At 36.4% G+C, this 20,806-nt stretch overlaps 1 protein-coding gene across 1 annotated transcript; it reads left to right on the top strand.

Annotated features, from left to right (window-relative positions):
* Positions 1 to 9,675: 9,675 nt before the first annotated feature.
* Positions 9,676 to 20,205, top strand: LOC105439243 (adhesion G-protein coupled receptor G2-like). The gene is made up of 8 exons (XM_030999937.1): positions 9,676 to 9,927; positions 10,489 to 10,671; positions 12,589 to 12,945; positions 13,574 to 13,738; positions 14,597 to 14,712; positions 16,715 to 16,998; positions 18,623 to 18,689; positions 18,986 to 20,205. The coding sequence occupies exons 1-8, from the start codon at positions 9,760 to 9,762 to the stop codon at positions 19,500 to 19,502; spliced, it is 1,857 nt and encodes a 618-aa protein (XP_030855797.1). The 5' UTR covers positions 9,676 to 9,759; the 3' UTR covers positions 19,503 to 20,205.
* Positions 20,206 to 20,806: the final 601 nt, after the last annotated feature.

Genomic DNA, 20,806 nt, shown 5'->3' with positions numbered 1-20,806 from the left:
TAATATTGTTTACTTCGTGATGATAAACTTAATAAAAAGCGTTTGATACGGTCGATCACTCTATTTAATTGCAAAAATTAGAAATATATGGATTTGATAAATTGTCTTTAGAATGGTTTTAAAATTACTTCAATGAGAGCTATCAGTTATCTGTGAATGGTTATCTATCCGAAAAGAGACAAATTATTTTATTATATATTTAATGTTGTTGAGTCGCACTGTATGCTGACGATACATGCTTATATACATTAACAAAAGACCCACAGGAAGCTGTACGTAATTTAAATAATGACCTTATAAGTTTGTCTAATTGGTTTTCTGAAAATAAGCTGATAGTTAATCTGAAAAAATGTGAGACCATGTTCATGGGAACAGCTCAACGTCTGAAGAAAATGCAACATGGATAACTCTGATATCTTTATTGATGGCATAACAATTCAACAAGTCGAATGTGGTAAATATTTGGGAGTCGTTATTGATAGGAATTTGCAGTGGAAAAATCACGTTGAATATGTTAAGAAAAAAGTTATAAAATATATCTATCTTCTGAGAAGACTCCGACCATACATTAACCAAAATACGGCACCGTTATTCTACAAAACCATATTGCAAAGCCATTTTGATTACTGCAGTCCTGTCTGAACAAATACCTGTAAAAACATATGTTGGAAAATTACAAATTCTACAAAATAGAGCTCTTCGTACAGTGTTAAAAATTGAATATTTGTTTCCTTCAAATGATTTGTACCGTTTACTAAAACTAGACCGTCTGAATGAGCGTTGGTCAAAACACCTAGCTTGTATCATGTATCGATTAATTCACCAACTTTGCCCAACCTATCTTAGCAATTTTTTTTTTCTTTCCACCAATCAAAATATAATACAAGATCTGGCTCACGTAAATTGAAACTTTCCCAACCCAAAACAAATTACGGTAAAAGATCACTTGCCTATCGAGGTTCAAAGCTGTGGAATGCACTTAGTACTATCGCTCAATCAATAGTCTCAATCCAAGCATTTAAACGTTTTCCTCAGAGTAACCCCATCAGATAATTTGTTTTTATTATGTTTTGATTTTGTTATACGCAACAATTGTTATACTTGGTTTTCTCTCTCGCCTCTCTATTCCTTGTTTCTTTATTTCCCTTATCCTGCACAGTTATGTTATTCTTAATGTATATATATGATAATTTCGTTTGTTTTTGTTTGCTTACTTATCATTGTAATCATATTTTATTTATGTATTTTATCAACAATTTGTATTTTCATCTTGTGGATGGACCCCTTTGAAGACCAGCTTTTAGCTGAAAAGGGTGATCCTTTCCATATGTGGAAACAAAATAATTGTACCAACAAAAATATCAATGATTCCAACGTAGAAAGTACTCGTCCTTTGTGATATTCTTTTCCATGATTTACAAGTAAAACTACTTGTCTAATCATAATTATATTTTAGCCTCATCTTCTAAGCAGTAACTTGGTGATTGAGATTATGAATATCTTTCTGACGACGATCATTATTCGTGGATCTTCGTCTTATACCGGATACCAGAATTAGCATGTGATACTAGTCGGTATATTGCTCTACACGGTTTTAGTTTTGTGCTGCAAATGTAGTATCTGAATGTAATAATCTATTACAAAATAAATATGTTATTGAACTTTTGGTTTTCAAAACAAAAAGGAGCAGTCAAGAGTTACATAATTCAACAACAACAGCAAAAACAAAAGCAACAATAATAATAATAATGAAAACATATAATAAGAGTAATAATATAATATCAGATTAAACGTAGGCTTTATTTATTATGTCGGTCTGTTATGGCCTTCGAGCCAAATTTATGAAGGCTCACTAGATCGACGGTTTCCTATCTTCTCTTATGTATTCTTTGTTTTGTCAGTCTCATGGAATGTCGGTCTCGTAGCCTGTCGGCTTCATGAAGTATAAAGTGGAACTTTCTAATTTTAAATATTTAATCATTGATCAGGAATTCACTGTTAGTCAAAACAAAGGCGAAGTTAAGAAAATTACATTTTGTATATAACAGTTAGTATCTGTGTGTTTCGAGTCTGTGTATATTTTCCTTAGATAATTTAATCCTAATTTTGAAAATAACGACTGTTTAGTTGTCGAATCGACTTAAGAGCTATAGAGCCAGTAAATAATCGTCTGATTTTCAAACCAATGTACCGGATGGTCGAACGTTTTATGCTGCGCAAATATTCAATCAGTTTAATTTTGGCCATTACAAGAAGTGGGTTATTGATGTAGACAAATGCTCATGTACCCTTTACGGCTCATTTTATATGGATGTTATTACCATAGAAAAAAAAAGCCAGTCAGTCACTGAATAGTGTCTGACAGTGAAGTCTACCAAGTAAACGGGTTTTCTTGCATAATTTGAATATTAGGACACTATCTATCTATCTATCAGGCTATAGTTCATCCAGACGTTGGACAAAGCCCTCCTCATGAAATTGCCATTCTCTTCTGTCTCTAGCTGTCCTAGTCCAAGCGACCGTTCCCATGTATGATGTTTGGTCATCTCTCCATCTTCTCTTCTGCCTTCCTCTTCTTCTCTTTCCCATCCTTGGTTGCCATTCTGTTAAACGATTTGTCCATCTATTGTCCTGAAGTCTTGCTACATGCCCAGCCCATCTCCACTTTGATTCTCTGACTTTCTCCATGATGTCTTTAACCTTTGTTTTCTGGCGTATGACTTTGAGGCGTAGGACACTGCTAACGTTTAAATTTCACAGATAGGACAAACATGACATATTCATAATTCCTGCAAAGCTCTACAGAATATGATATTGGCTGCAAAAGGGACATAGTATCTTTAAGAAAATAGTGGGCAAAATTTTTTTCTTAAAACATATTATACAACACCTACGTGGATCCTTGTCATTTGATTGGAGGATTGTTGGTCACATGATATTCAATAGATGTTATATTGCACGGTCGTGCATTTTTGGTTATATGCGCCGTGCATTTTTGGTTATATGCAGACTGCGTACCTCTCAGCCGTGCGCGCGCGTATCCCTGCGTGTATCTGACGCGAAGGCAATCTGAATGTAATCGAGAAGGCTTGACTCCAACTTTAATTTATCTTTAATATAAGGAGTAAAGCATAATTTGTTGATTAACGTTCTATTAGATCTTCTTCGATGTTGTATAAAACAAATAATGCATGTTTTTGTGGACAAGCTCCCTGCGTTCACGGTGATTGTTATGAGGGCTTCCTCTGTAGGTGTAGTCCTGAGTATATGGGAGAGATATGTGACATCAGTACGCATATTTTTCATTTTACTTCATTTTGGATGCTAACAGTTGGAAATTACATATTTTGTGTGCCAACCGTGTCTCTGTTTTCACAAAATAATGTCCGAAGTTTGTTTAAAAAAAAAAAAAAAAGGTTTAATACCATACAGATGCTATATATAATTTACATTCTACATAATTTTTATCGTAGTAAAGAGAAATAATAATAATGATTATAATAAGAATACAAATAACATAAACGAAGCTCTTAAAGATAAAGTTAAGTTCTGGTCATGCGATTGCATTGTGAAAGAAAAGGTATGGAACGGATCAGAAAGAGTTGATCATGTTGCATGTAAGTATTGGTGTGTACTGCAAGGTTCTGGAGTCATCAAAATCATAATCAATTTGGCCCAGTCACGGTAAAGTAACAAGCACTGTACACAGAAAGATGTATTTGGGACTACATGAATGGCGCCAGGCCTACTTACCTTGCTTTTTCTTATTTGTCTATGCTCATTACTCAGCTAGTAGACATTCCTACCAAAATTGGTTGGCAAATGACATTTATTTGTAATCTTGAACATTCAGTGTAAGTTTCGTTTGATTCTGTGAGAATTCATTTTCTTTTTTTTAAACCAAAACTCAGGTCTATCTTTCATACATCAAGATATCTTTTAATAGGCGGCTTACAGAACAATTATCAATCTGGCCATGAGATTCACATTCTACACTCCCTAGGGAAAATTCAAGTCAGGCGCCATTTTACAGATGCTAACATCTGGGCGTGGGGAGAAGGAGTTTATAACAAATTCCTTGATTAAGGAAATGAGTGCCGCGCCGGGAATCGAATCGACAGCCTTTGATTTTGTTCTTTCAATTGTCCAAAGCACTCTATTACGACACCCCACAAAGGGGTTTCTGTTTTGATGACTTCTGCAAATTAAACGTGCAGTGTATTGTATGTCCTTCCATGCCTCCTTGTAAATTGTGTTTAGAACATACTATATAGAATATACATGCTTGCAAAACGTAGGTGTTTGTCTGTCTGACCCCCCCTTTTTTTTCCATATGTGTACGATGATAGATGATGGAGATTATATAACGAATTGCGGGACGCACTCGTTGTTCCGATGGTCCGTTCTCCTAAACTCCAACATTTCCAGGCCGGGTTCAAGACTCCTAAACTGAAAAAGGGTTCATATTTCTGAATAGTTGTTGCAATATTCCGAAGATTCATAATTTATTAAACGAATCAGGCTTCATTATTCCGAAAGTGTGACCTCCTGCCCATGAAAACGAGCAGCGATTCAGGGGTCTGTCGTTTTCGGAATTACAAACATATGGAATTATGAGCCTACAGAGTAACACAATCTACGGAATTAATTCCGATCCTCTGGAAATATGAACCTTAAAAAAGAAAGTAACCGGATTTTATCATTACATTAATTAGAACGCACATGTCCTAACGTCACGATGGAAACTGTATTCGGACAGGCCAGACTTCCGATGACTGAAGTTGGAATCGTTATTGACTCGGAAGAATTGTGCCCAGAGGAAGATTCTGAAGGTAGGGTAATGTGTAGTGGCATATTTTCACAATTTCCAGGGGTGGGGGTAGGACGACTATTCTAATGGACTTTCCATTCATGATTTCTTCAAAAATGTATTGTTACAGTTACTGAATACCGAAAACCATCTCTAAACCTTTTTATCTGACATTGAAAGGTAATCTATTTCAAGATTCACCGACCACAACAAAAAAATGAAAGTTCTTTTTTATGTGGAGTAGTGAAGAAGTTATGCACTATGAAGCCACAATAGTCTAAAATAAATATGAGGAAAATTGTTATTAACCAATTATCGAAGTACGAGTTGAACAAGTACATGAAATATTTTTCCTGTGAATTTTATTATAGGAATATGAGACACACGCCCTCTAACATAACATGTTCCATCGATTCAAACTCCCCACTGCTATTTTTTTCTCATTCCCTTTAATTTATCGTATGCATATAATAAGTTGAGTCCTGTCAGATAAACAATGTAGCATTGATATTGACTTTAATCTTTAATCGATTTCAGCTTGGCTGTTATGGGTTACAAAGAAATACGACTTTTCAACCAATAGCAGTTCAGAGTTTTCTAAGGGTGTAAATCAATCAGCTTTCCCTCCCCAAATGTCAGAGGTAAAAATGTCAGAGGTAAAAATGTCAGAGGTAAAAGCAAAACAAATGAGTGCCGTCATAATATCTCAGCACTTTTATCACACAGAATGTCGAGAGATACAGCTACTGCATGGGCTAGTCCATTATATTCCTTTCTTCCATAATGTACATTTTATAAATGGCTGTGTGTTGTATTTCGTACATGTCCTGAGGATAATACAATGTGGAAAATATATTTTGAAATATTTTTTTTGTGTGATCAGGCTTGCATATATATGTATGAATGTCTAACATTTTTTGATATCTTGAATTGGTTAATGTGTTAATGTTTGTGAAACGGACCGGTTTGGCCGGTGGCAGCCTACAACCTAGCCCGTGTAACGTTCCAGAGACGAACAAAGTCCAAACGAAGAAACGAAAGTTCTCGACAAAAGTCAAGTGTTAAAGTGAGTAGTGCATTCAGTACAAATTATTACATATAATCACGAGGAATCACGAAAAGTTACATAAATAGGCTGGGCGCCCCGAACTCTGCAAAAGCTTTAGCACCTCATGGCGGCAAAGGAAGTGGAGTAAGAATGAGAAAAACCAAGAAATCGCCCGAAAAGTGAAATCTCGCTCCGAAAACTAAAAACCAGCTCCAAAAAGTAAAAGACCGTCTCGATTCAGAAGCTCATCCCTATTTAAAACCCTCCGACACGTGTGACCCCTTATAAGGGCGTGTCACTACGACATAATCCCCGGCACCATACACACCCATGTCGAAAGGAACTTTATTAATTTTGCGAACTTAACCTCCAGAGTTGAGCTTTCCGGCAATACTCATCGGCCTCGTAACTTACATAACTCTCACATTTGTGCTCTTTCGATCTTTAACTCTTTCACTCGACATCTTTATTAAATCTGAAGAACGTAAACGGGCCGGAAATATAACAATCCTGAAGGCAATTATTTGAATGATAATCGGAGCATGCATTGACAAACTTACGAACTCGCACAGAAACATTCTGAACTAGAGCACAACAGTCTTATAGTAACGATGAACCTTAACAACAAGCTACCCCCCCCCTCAAAAAAAGAAAGTTGTTTACTCCATTAACTATTCCGTTGAATATAACCCAATGTACACCCATCTTTCTTGTTTCCCTTTTGCCAATATTGTTTCCTCCATATTTGTATTATTATGTATCCATTGAGGGTAGTCATCGAAAGAAACGGTGTGGAAGCAATCAGAAAAGGTTGATCATTTAGCATAAACATGTAAGTATTGGTGGGTAGTGCAAGGTTTTGGAGTCATCAAAATGAAAAAAACCTTGGCCCAGTCTTGGTAAAGTAACAAGCACTGTACACATAAAGATATTGATATGGGACTATACACAAACATATGGCTTACAAATCGGGCCTCATTTTAAAGCTGTTACTTGTCATATCTGGCATATGAAGTCCTTTGAAATAGATTTTCAGGGAATAACTTTTTTCTTTGATGTTCTTCCACACTTGCATAATAAGAATGATAACAAACTCTCACAAATTATTGTTCACCTTTCCCCAGAACTCAAACTTCTCTTTAATTGATGTAACATGGGCGGCTTTCTGCTTTGTATCGAAGTAACAAAGCTGCTTATTGATTTTCTCCCAGACTATTTTATACCGCAATAGTAATCGACAATATTTTATTGCAACGCGCGCACTTCTGGAATGTGATGGTTTTGGCATTGATAACATGGCTTTCTGCTTTGTTTCAGAGTATCAAAATACCAAGCCCACAAGAAAGTGGAATTGTCGGAAATATGCATTTATTGGAAATTACATATAATAGTAGTCATTGCCTGCCTGCTCTGCCTAGGCATTGACCACTGTTCGGAAGGATATATAAAGCAAAGCATATTATAAGAGGAAGGGGGAGAGCAGCCGGGTCACCGTGCCCCAGAAGAAGAATACCCTCCCCCCGTCTTCCTTCGGCAATAATCGGGCAAAAAGTCACAATTTGGGGCCGAAAGGTAAATACATTTAAACTGGGAAAGTGGAAAATAAAGCAGCGGTGAAATAACGACTGCAGAATATCCCTCGCTGTTCTTTTTCGATAAACCTAATATATAACCCAGGTGTAACCATAACAAACTTGCAACATGATTTTGTTTTTATTTTATACCTCTAACATTTATTCCTCTGACATTTTTACCTCTGACATTTTTACCTCTGACATTTTTTCCTCTGACATTTTTACCTCTGACATTTTTACCTCTGACATTTTTACCTCTGACATTTTTTCCTCTGACATTTTTACCTCTGACATTTTTACCTCTAACATGTTTACCTCTGACATTTTTTCCTCTGACATGTTTACCTCTGACATTTTTTCCTCTGACATTTTTACCTCTGACATTTTTTCCTCTGACATGTTTACACCGAGCCTTTCAATGGTTAAAATATAAAAATAGTTAATTAGATAGTTAATTTAAGTTCGCTTTCCAAATTTGGAAATGTCAAGCCTTTTTTTGTTTCGATTAAATCGCTTTTATGTTTGAGAGAGACAATGTACTGCACAGAAATTTATTCAAAGTTTTCAGCGACATTTAGCGTCATCTATTTGAGAAGCGCTTAAACTGCATTGGGTTCATGAATCAATCGATAGTACCGAAACAGAGAAACAGTTTATTTGCAAATGGTGGCACCATTTGCTTGTCTGATTTCGTTTAATAATTTATTGTGTTAACATTTTTTCACAAGGAAAAACATGAATTTCATGCTGTATCAGCATGATCAGTAGCAGAGATAGCAAAATGTATTCAAATGATGTTTGTTTCCCTCTTTTCCCTTTATTTTGTAAAATATGTTCTCTTCTTTAAGGCCTTGCGGCACCAATTGTTAGAGCTGTTTGCCAAGTTTCAAGTAACGGCACAACTTATTGGAACACCAGCATCAGATGTCAAGATGATATCACTCGACAATTAAAGAGAAAACTGATGGCAAGTTACACTATGATTACTTTAGATGCTTTCAGATATGAAGAGGTAGATCGCGGCGATTTGTATTAACGTGTGCATGAAAGGCAATTGCGTGCAACAGAGTTTCGATGGCTTTCTCAGTTCTTCGCGACTTAGGGTAACACGAAGTTTCGTGACTAATCGAGCCTTAACTTCAAAATGGTCTGGTTTAATGTTTGCGAATAAAAAAGACCCCGTACTTGTTTAATTCACCCAACACTTTTTGATAAGCCTATACAGCAAATCCACGAGAATTGGCGTCTCGACCCGACTTTATAAATACGAAATAAATAATCCCGAGAGGGTTCGTAAAAAGGCAAGCGTTCGACAATTCGCCATTATCTGATCGTATTGGCATGTTTATCACAAAAAATGTACATGTAAACAGATAAGCCCTTTTTCTAGGACAATCTTTGAAAACGTTCTGATTATCTGCATTCAGTTTAATCGACCTTTCGTGAATAAAGGGGCATGTTTTCACAAATTATTGTGTAGCCCGACGTAAAGCCCGGGCGTGAAGCATCCGACCTTTTGTGAATATAGGGTACGTTTTTATAAAAGGTTGTGTAACCCGACAAGCCGACTCTACGCGAAGATCCGATGGAACAAAATAAGCCTGCGCGTATTTAACCTCATCATTATAAAATAGGGGCAAACGCCGCTGGCTACCGCCTCATATTTAAACGAGGCTTAAGAAATATAGGTTAAGGGGGCAAAATAATAATCATAATACAAAAGTGATAATGTAATCGTCTAACATCCGTTATTATATTGTCAATGTCATGAATGTAAAATGGATAGTACAATTGGTATACAAAATTATTAATTCCGTTATAAAAATATTCATTACAATTAAAGCTTCTTGGGCGAAATTTAATTAATCTCTAGTTCCTACCCCCCCCCCTTATTAGCTCTCTATTTCTTAGTCGCATCTCATCAATTACTCAGTGGTTCTTCCTACCTAACCCCTGCTTAATAAATCGTATGCCCCTATTTTTCATGAAAGAACTTTGGGATTTCTAATCTCAAAATTGTTATGGTCGGATGGCGAACCTTCTCAAATACTCCCATCCTGGATAAATGTTAACTACAATTTTGCAGTGTTTTATTAATCTGATTTGTTTCCAGTAAAAAAGAAACATGGCGGTCTGGAAAGACAAGATTTAGCATGAATGACAACATTTAGTCCAGACCCCGCCCCGCCCTTTCCTCTAAAAATGTTTTTGCAACGCCACTGCAAGTTAATTTCGAGGGCTGCAAAAATAAAAGTCCACGCTCACCTATTGTTGTTATGTTATCAAAGAATTGATGTGTTTTGCAGTAAATATTACAAACGACTGATATGTGTGTCTCTTTATACTTGAAGAACGGGATAAATGAATCTAATGTGAAAGATGTTGCTGAACAAGTTTTCACAATAACCAAAAATTATGAGGACATTACAGCTACCGACATTTGCTTCCTGTATGAGATCCTGCAGCTCATAGTTGACCTAAACTCTGATGCAAATGTGAGTTCATGAGTCATTACCCTTCCTTTCACATACCTAGGACCAAATCATTTCACGTAGAGAGATAAAAAAAATGAGGATGTTCAAACACATCTGTATTGCTGAGTGTGAGAGAGAAATTCTCAATATTATAATTGAAAATAATGCAATGTAAGGTGAATGATAAATTTGTTGATGGTATACTTTATATTAGTATTATAGTAGAGTCGCAATGGCTCAGTGGTAAAACATTGGTTTCTTAATCGGGAGGTCCGGGGTTCGTAACCAAGACGATGTGCTGGTGCCCATTGATTGGTAAGGCATTATTAAATCATCATTACCAAGTCCCTGGTTGGTTACTTACAAGCATTCGCATCCTTAATAGCAGCCAGGTAAAACAATAATCTATTAAACCTAACTTATAGTTAAGGGTCTAAAATAAGAAGCTTGGCCTACTCTCAGACTCCTGCACATTCGTGTATCCAATTACGGTTTGTGATGTTTTGACGTATCTCGTTTGTAATGAACGAAGAAAGTCTAATGTCAGTTGTTGTGTAATGATATTTACCTTGTCTTGTATAGATAACTGGTCTTATAGTTGGAATAGTAAACAACGTGATGTTTCTCGACGAAGATGTGCTAGCCTCTGCCCAAGAGAATGGGAGTTGTACTGCCCTCATCGTACAGGTCTTGGAATCTCAGTTGAATACCGTCGTCGTTGGTAACAGCACGTTTGATGCAGCTTATCCTAATATAGCAGTTCAGGTAAACTAGACCCGAACTGTAACATATCTTTACATTCTTTCTGCCCACATTGACTTCTATGAATTGGACAGATATGTATAGAGCAGTTCAAGTAAACACTGTAAACTAGACCTTAACTCTCAAAAATCTGTTCATTCTTTCTGCCCACATTGACTTCTTTGAATTGTGTAGATGCGTATATAGCAGTTCAGGTAAACTATACCTTTTTTTTTCTCCATTTTTCTCTTTTAATTCCAACAAAATACAATACATAATAACGAATACAATGTAAAATGTATACAAAACATAGTTACATTTGTAATAAACAAATCTTTACAGTAATGTATACATTTTATTTTGAGGAAGACAAAAATTGAACAAAAAAAATTAACTGTATCTATATTTTGAGGAAATGATGTTATTACCAAAGAAAAGAAATGTCAGTCACTCAATAGTGTCTGACATTGAAGTCTAGAGAGTAAAGGGTTTCCTTCCAAAATTTGAATACTAGGGCACTGCTATAGTTCACAGATAGGACATTTATAACATATTCATAATTCCTCCAAAGCTGTACAGCCTTTGATGTTGGTTGCAAAAGGGACATACTATCTTCAAAACACGTAATGACTGGAAACAAGTAGATACAAAAATACACGACGAAGAAAGAACAGAAAAAAAGAAAATATGGACTGCGTCGGAGGAAAGGAGAGTAGATTTGCCGCGGCAGCCAGGGGGGGGGGGGGGTGTACAATATCTACGGCCAATAGCAAATATAGGGCCGCCGCAGCACTCCCACGGTCACATACTGTAAAAGTCACATATTATGTTTAGGGTAGCCGCACGACGTATTTCGAATTTGTTGAGACCGTCAAAAAACCCAGATATAAAAAAAGTTATAGCTCCGCGCTATAATAATATGACAAATTAATATAGCGCTTGTGACAAAAGTTTCAAAGCGCTGTACATGTACACAAATCAAAATTACTTCAAACAAAATCAATATTACTAATGGAATTAACATTACTCAAATTACCAAGAAAACAAAATATTACCTACATGACTTAACCAATTATCATTACTTAAATTAACAAGAAAATCAAATATTTCTATCATAACTTAACAAATTGATATTACTTAAATTACCAAGAAGATCAAACATTACTAACATTACTAGAGAAATTAACAAAACATGTAAATTCCTTGGAAATTAACACATTATATCAGTAATAGTAATAATTTGAAAAGACATAATGAAGGCATGGTAATATTTATTCGAACTTATTTTAGAGTTATTTGGGTGGCTTTTAGAATAATCCCACGGCGACCCCTACGGCCTGTAAAAGATACGCCCTTATATAGGATGACCCTGAGGCCAACGCAGATCTTTTGCGGCTGCCGCGGGTATCTCTCGATTTCGGGGGCCTACGGCCGCCTTATCCTAGTCGTATATAAAATGTGACCTAGGCATTAGGCATAACTCTCACAAATCTGTACATTATTTCTGCCCCCATTGACTTCTATGAATCGTGTATATTCGTATATAGCAGTTCAGGTAAACCAGACCTTATCTCTCACAAATCTGTAAATTGTTTTTGCTCACGTAGACTGTTGTGTGAGAGTTTGTAGATGCATGAATCCAATTACACAATCGTACATGAGTTGTATAATCATCTTCGTTCTCTAATCAAGTGTGCTAAGTTTGAGGGCTTTAAATGATTGACCTGTCGAATGGGTTTCCGAAGGCGTGCTCCGTGCTCGCGGATAAAAAAAGGGTTTGTTTATTCGTTTGAAAAGGGCAAGAAACACCCCGAAAAGGGTTCATATTTTCAAACGCGTGAATGTGTGTGTATATTGTGATTTTCTGAAAATATGGTGTATTTTTGTAAATGTGTACTCAATGTTTATTGCATACTTATAACTGCACACACTTTCCTGTAGGTGCTTGACGTACCTTCAGACACTGCTGGAGACGGCACAGTGATCACCATGTTAAGTATGGACACCGGTTCCTTGAGCAACAGTGACATCATGGTAGGAACACACCAAGACACACCTACTGACTCTGTCCCAAGAGACACCTTTGCCAGGGTTGTTGTACCCATCGAGGTGGGAGAAAGCGCCATTGAGTCTCTCAGGGTTGCTTTCGTTGTGTATGCCAATGATGCCATGTTTCCTTCTCCAAGTATTGCACTACTCAACCGGGAGATTGGTACACCAGTGGTGTCCTTAACAATCGGCGGACAGAAGATAGAGAATCTCATGGAGCGTGTCAATATCACTTTCTATAGATTCAAGGTAAGCATGGTAAGCGATGTACTGAAGAGTTGTAAGACAAATGCTCCGGTGACAAATACTCTTATAATATGTCAGTATCCCATTATTAACAAAATTCGTAACTTCGATCTTGGACCAAAGACTATACCTATACATCTAGTCCTAACACTAAACATAACACAATAATCACTCGGAAACTTAACCCCACCACTATACGAAACACACCCTGAGCAATCGTCATCAGCTGGAGCATATTCTCATTAGAAACGGGTGGTAATAATAACAACACTGACTGGTGTGTTAATAAATCAATATATAATCAGTTAGTCGACTTTGTCAAGGGTTTCTATGTTGATATTTCAAGAACTTTAAAGAAGGAAATGAAGAAAAAGATACTTCTTATAAGATAAACATAGCACACTTGTTAAAAACACCTTGTCCCATTTGCAGACCAAAACAATGAAAAGGTTAATGAAAACGGCATTTGAAATATAATACTAATTTAGAACTTCCATCAAAACAAAAGAGATTATAATTGTACATGTCGTAAACAGACATGTTCTAAGTTGTGCTGCCTGTGGATGTGGGCAGCATGTCTCTAACATCTTATATATTATAAAGATATCGTTATTTTATTTACTGCTTTCAGCCTGACTCTCACGATCCAACCTGTAACTTTTGGGAGTTTATTCTTGGTCATTGGTCTATGGTGGGATGTCAACTGTTACCTGATAATGCCGTGGTCGTCAATATCTCCAGTGATGAATACTACACATGCGCCTGCGACCACCTGACCAACTTTGCTGTTTTAGTGGTAAGTGATTCCTTCCACATGTTCAAAAATATCGCTTTTTTCCCTCAAACTAAATGAGTAGTGTGCTAATGTAGTCACACTAAACTAAACAACTAAGTAAACATGAGACTGCCGTTGAATTGATAGGATCATGCATGAACTGTTGAGGTTTATCAGTAAAAGATACGTGTACTTTTTTATTGTTTGATAATTCCCTTTATTGGTCATTCTTCTTCACCATTTAGCAAATCGAAATAATGCCGAACAGACGTGTAATTAGCTTTTACACTTTTTAAACCAAAAATTATGAACAATGCTCGATTAGCTTACTTCCCATTAGGTCCTGGACTGGGGGGATGTTTTATTCTGTGTTCCTAACGGAAAGCAAGTATTTTGGTTTAAAGGACAAGCGATGAAGGTAGAATAGGTCAGTCGTTCCCAATATCTAGCAAAGTCTGAGCCAGGGAACCATAACTCGGGACGGCCAGATATCACCATTCTTTTTTATCTAGAGGCCTCTAGTTCCCTCAAGGCGTGAGTTCGGTTTAATGATTAAGTGGTTTAAAGGTTAGAAAGGTTGGATTTAATCAAGAGACATGGGTAGTGAATGAATTAAATACTTTCGTGACAGGTACATTGCACGCAAGAAGTTATAAAGTTAATCACATTTTATGGAAGAAGGGATTGTTATCATCACAATGTTCACAATTATGATAGATAAAATTGAATGGGTTGACGCGCTTTAAAACCAATAGCAGATTTTACCTGTTACTTTTAAACCTGTTATCAATGAGTGAAATTCATAATGTAAACAGATTTATTAATCATTTACTGTATTAAATCTTATTTCATTGCTCCTGCACACGTTTTACGCTGAAGGACATATATGCAGAGGACGATCCTCCTAAACCTGCACTTCGTTTATTGAGTATCATTGGGTGTGCTGTATCATGTGTGTGTCTGGTCATCGCTATCGCGTCCTATCTTAGTGTCAAGTAAGTCACCCACAAAACATTGCTGTTCTTTTCTAACAACCCTCCCCTCATCCTCCAAGACAATTATATGATAATCAATCTAAATCAATAAATTTATACAGAAACAACTGTATTTAATCATGATAATGTACAAAAGCGATTGAAAATAAAAGAGTTGATAGTGAATCTTCGAACGGAATGAGTGATGTATATCAGTAAAACGATCAGAAAGATATTCGTCATTTCAATAGTATTTTCGGTACCCTTTTTATGCTCATATGCCGGCTTATATGCCTCAGGAATAATGATTATTCTGACTACGTAACACGTCATTTGAATGTTCACATATTTCAATAGATGATGTTTAAAGCAATTAAAGAGCAATCAAACAGTTCCGATTTGTACGACAAATAAGACAAATAAGAGAAAAAGAATAGTAAAAGTTTAAAGAAACATGTTGTTGTTGTTCGTTTGGTTTTATAATGGCTATTAGTCAAAATTGACTATTGTTGCCAATTTCATCGCATCTCTTTCTTTTAGTGTCTTGGTAAAATTATTATTTTTTCTTTCCTTTTCCAATCTCATTTTAATATAATATTAGTCATATTCTACAAAAAAAAAAAATTAAAAACAAAAAATTATTTCAAATTAAACCACGATCCGCACACAGTTCCAACTCACGCTGGCCCTGTCCTTTCTATGATGCCTTTTTACCAGCCCAGCGAGTTACGTTACGCCGTACGCTTCTCGGTTGATAAACTCAACCTAGGTCACTCTGGCATAGACAAGGGGGCGTCGTGTACCTGTATGTTTAGAGGGTTTATTTATTTATTAGGAGAAAAACAACTGCATAAGCAAAACACTTGTGGGCTTTATTAGTTTATATGAGTTAGTTCATGAGATTATTTATATAGTGCATGACTTTTAGCTACTATAATCATTCAAAGGGGGGGTGACATGCTTTCTTTTGTCACCCTGGCCAGCAGATTGTATCCTTCTCTCTCTCTCTCTCTCCTTTCCACTTCCCTAAAGATGTGTGTATGTATTAAGATATGTTTTCCGATTGGTCAAATAAATAATGATAAATTGTTTCAATTATTTGTTTGTTTTATTTTTATTTTTTAAATTAAAAGAGGCCTAAATAAGGTATAGGTCTATACGATCAAAACTTCAAATAATCAATACACTAATAGGCCTATAAGGTTATACACAAAATACCTATTTTCTCTTCTATTCAGCTCAAATTGATTGTGGTTTCTGTTTTTCATCTCTTTTTGATTTTACTTTTTACATAATCGCTTCGTTCTAAAAACGAAGCGAGCAATTGCCATTTGTACACGAGAGTCACTTTCTCGTAAACATATCATAATGTCCTCTTCCTTGGAAATATTAACAATCATAAGGGAGTTATGAAGATCACAAAATATATGTTAATCACAGATTATTATTTATATTTTATTTTATTTATTTATTTTTTTTTATTATTTTTTTTTATTTTATTTATTTATTTATTTATTTTTTATTTTATTTTTTTAGGGGGGGGGGGGGGTCCTATTTCATGCAAACTTTCGCTAGTCTGCTTCTGGTGTGCCTCTCCAAAACTTTGGAATAGCCTTCCACTAGACGAAAGAAAAGCCCCAACCGGCTGTGGCTGTCTGCAAAGTTTGTTGAAAACACACATGTTTTAAGAAGCATTTTGAATAAGTTTTGGTTGTGTGTCACTTTAAGATTTTTTTTTTCTCACCACAGTGCGAGACAGTATATTGCATAAGCCGCGCTGTAAATTTTTCGTATTATTGATGTTACAATCAACGAATGGCTGTTTTTTGTATCATGAACAGTGTCTTGAGAGTTTTCATTTGGGGATGAAATAGATGGGGAAAAATTATGTCGTATACAGTTTCAATGCACGGAACTGCAGTTTTTAGTACATTCAGATCAAAGAATTTTCGTTTATTTCTAGGAAGCAAAAACAACAACTAGCCAGACAAAACGTACTTACGATAATATCTTTCATCATCAGGAAGATACGAAGATCTCAGACTCACAAGATTTTCATCTGTCTTTGCACCACCCTGCTCTGTTTGTACACCGTCTCTCTCGCCATCATCGCTCTCGACACAGAGTACCAGCATGCAGAGGTCGAGAGGATACCGTGTACCGTCCTGGCGGCACTAATCCACTACTTCGTGCTCTCTTCGCTTACGTGGATGGGCATCGAGGGCTTTAATACTTATCTGGTCATCGTAAAAGTGTTTAATCCTTACATACCAAAGTTTATGATCAAAGCTTCGATTGTAGGATGGGGTAAGAACTATTGATTTTTCTTTATAATGCAACCAAATAATACACCTCTAGTGCGTATTATTAAACAAAACAATTGCAAGAGACTCGACCTTTATTGGTGTTTATAAGATGGTGATGTGGATCCTAATCAAATGATTGGTTGAAAGCGTACACGTGACCAGGCATTTATTTTGCCTAACGCATAATTTGGATAATGACCGGTCATTATCTAATTCTAATGACCGGTCATTTGTAAAATCATGTAATAAGACATCTTTTTTTTAAAACATATAAAACATAATCTTATAAAACAAATAATACACATCATTTAGGTCGGACATTAGTCAAATTACACACACTCGGTACCGTTCAAAACAGTTCAAACACCCTCGGCTACCGCCTTGGGCGTATTAGACTGTTCAACAGGTACCTCGTGTGGGTAATTCTTACTAATGCCCTCACTGATGTCGTTACTTGTATACTAGTTGACGATGCGGATCACCACAGACTTTTCAAGAACAGGCAGCGGTTGTTTTTATACTTGATTCCTTTATTCACTGTTTTGCTATTTGTCGTGCTAAAGGAGGATAGCCACGTCATCCCAACTCACCACATCATTTACAGGTACTATATCCCATTTGCAGGCCTAAAAAATGAAAAGGTTAAATTCCAATTTGAAAGATAATACCAATTTAGAACTTCCCTTAAAAAAGAAAGGGGGGGCTTGAAAATGTCTTTAGGTGGGAAAATAACGACTATTAGTTGTCGAATCGACTTAAGAGCTATAGAGCCAGTAAGTAATAGTAATATTTTGAGACCATTGTACCGAATGGTGGTACGTTTTTATCAGACCGCGTTTTATGCTGCGCAAAGATTCAATCAGTTTAATTTTGGCCATTAAAAGAAGTGGGTTATTGATGTAGATAAATGCTCATTTACCCTTTAAAGCTCATTTTATGTATGCTATTACCAAAGAAGAAAAAAGCCAGTCAGTCACTGAATAGTGTCTGACAGTGAAGTCTAGCAAGTAGACGGGTTTCCTTGCATAATTTGAATATTAGGACACTGCTAACGATTACATTTCACAGATAGGACAAACATGACATATTTATAATTCCTACAAGTTCTACAGAATTTGATTTTGGCTGCAAAAGGGACATATAGTATCTTTAATATATTGCCATCGGCTGCTGGTATTACTCTTAGAGGTGTTTCCCCATTTACCTAAGTTAATATTGCCTTTGTTGCAGACTGTCGCGCGTTAATGTTGTGCGTTGGACTGAACCATTGCTCCCTCCATACATATCATATGACTTTACCTGATCGTTGGGTGACAGTCTACTAATCGAGCTGTGGATAGTTATCAGACGTAGACTCTAAACTCTACATTCTAAACCCTACCCGCATCCCTCCCCTTACCCACCCCAACTTCCCCACCTCCCGAATGAGCAGGACCACATAGTGTAAAGCGGAAAACGCTTTGGGCAACTTTCAGTCTTTGTTTATTATTTGTTTATTTAATTTTTTGATTATTAATTCATTTTATATTTCTTTGTTTAAATATTCTTGTATTTGTTTTATTTTTTTAGTTTTATACTAACTCATAGGGGACATCTATTTTTTTTTCTTTTCTTTTGAAATTCAGGTATCCCGGCTGTGATTGTTGCCGCAACTGGGGGAATCACTAGGAACTATTATGCTGTCGAAGATTAGTAAGTTGAGCCATATTTGTACATGAGGAATCTTGCGAAAAAAATGGTAGTTGATGAAAGTTATTACTGCATTCACTTCGTGTTTATCTATGTATCGAAGTTCGAAAAAAATACTCCTACTACTTTGTATCAGCAGAATGGCTCTAGTACAGCTCTGGAATAGAGGAAACAACAACATTGCTTGTGCTTGACAATCATGACTAGGGTAGTGATTAAACATACTAATGCGTGGTAAACCTTGTTTTCTGTAGTCTTCTCCAAGCAATGTTACCTTTTCTCTTTATCTATATCCACAGTTGTTACATACGGAAGTGGCCCCTCATTGGTGGTCTCTTGGCCCCAATGGCTATCATCCTCATCATCAATATCACTGTGTTCATCCTGGCAATGTGTCGTCTGGAAAATTCTGCACGAATGGCAGGACGTGTGAAGAAGGACTGCAAGACCGAACGACAAGAGACCCGAGAACGGATCCAGAATGGCATCGCCATGTTGCTCCTACTTGGCTTCACCTGGACTACTGGATACCTGACCCTGATCAATGTGGACTACACTGAACTCCTTTTCATCGTCTTCAACTCCTTGCAAGGCTTCTTCATCTTCGTCCTCTATTGTCTTCGAAAGGAGACCATCAGGAAGCAGTGGCGCCGTTGTATCTGCTGTGCACTGTTGCGGGAAGGTGTCGGCGCTGAGTCCAAAGGAAATTCCGGACGAACACCAGGATTTATGAGTGGGACTGGAGGCTCTCAACCTATGTTTGAATCTTCGTCTGCCATATCTCATACCAATCCATCTTTTGAATACGCAAATTAGATACAAAACCATCAGGCTGCGATGATTAATGTGCGAACGATGTATCTCTAGTGACTAATTGCTAGAAAATGATAGTATAAACGAGCACAAAGACTTTGATTTAATCAGGGCAACTTTTATACCCTAATGCATGGCCTATTGAAATTATGTTCGGATTACGTAATATGGCACAGTCGTGTTCCTACATTTTAATATGTAACGCTCAAGTCTATTGCAATTGCCTGAAGTTGATTTTTTTTGGAAAGTCTTTGCGATCATGCTGCACATAAGTGAAATACTCAGAAATGTTATTAAAACGCTTCGTAACTTGTTATTTGCTGTTGGTGGTAGGGACTATCTGACTTAAAAAAAAGGATTATGTGTAAATGAACAGAGGTTGATACACAATCATGAATTATGTGAGTGTGGGGAATTTGTTTGAATAATAAATTGGGGCTTGGTAACACATTTTGTATAAACGTAAATACATTAACGTGAAAGGGTTGTAGAGGGGTAGTATGTTTGTTCGTTTTTTGCTTTATTGTTACACATTTCACGTAACAAGGTTGTCTCATGCATAATATTTAACAAGAGAATGCATACAACGATGATAGACATGTAACATAGATAAATGATGAAGTGAAATTATTAACAGCACAGCTCTTAAACTATAAGTTTCCGAATTAATTTAATATAAAATACTGATTTCTGATTTCGATAGCAAAAAAGAAAAACGTAATTATCCCCTCGCCGACGAAGTCGGAGGGGAAACAGTAACGCTGCCGTCCGTCCTTCCTTCCTTCCGTTCGTTCTTCCGTGCGTAACAAATTTGGTTTCCGATCGATAACTTCAGTAATGTTTGACGGAAATTAATAAAATTTGATATGAAGGTACATGGTATCAAAATACAGGCTAAGTATAATTTCGGAGTATGTAGGTCAAAGGTCAAAGGTCAAAGCTCATTAAATATGCCCCAAAATATGAATGGTATCAAAACACAGCCTAAGTTTGATTTCGGAGTATATAGTTCAAATGTCATAGCTCATTTAATATGCGAAAAATACACATCTGGTTTCCGATCGATAACTTTAGAAATGTTTGACGGATTTTAATGAAATTTGATATGAAGGTATATGGAATCAAAACACAGCCCAAGTTCGATTTCGGAGTATGTAGGTCAAAGGTCATAGCTCATCTAATATGCAAATCTGGTTTCCGATCGATAGGTTTAGTAATGTTTGACGGAAATTAATGAAATTTGATATGAAGGTACATGGTATCAAAATACAGGCTAAGTTCGATTTCGGAGTATGTAGGTCAAAGGT

This window comes from Strongylocentrotus purpuratus, unplaced genomic scaffold (genome assembly GCF_000002235.5).
Source record: "Strongylocentrotus purpuratus isolate Spur 01 unplaced genomic scaffold, Spur_5.0 spur5_contig_861, whole genome shotgun sequence".
In the NCBI taxonomy this organism is placed as follows: domain Eukaryota; kingdom Metazoa; phylum Echinodermata; class Echinoidea; order Camarodonta; family Strongylocentrotidae; genus Strongylocentrotus; species Strongylocentrotus purpuratus.
The sequence above is the reverse complement of the archived record's forward strand: the minus strand, read 5'-3'. Positions and strand labels throughout refer to the sequence as shown.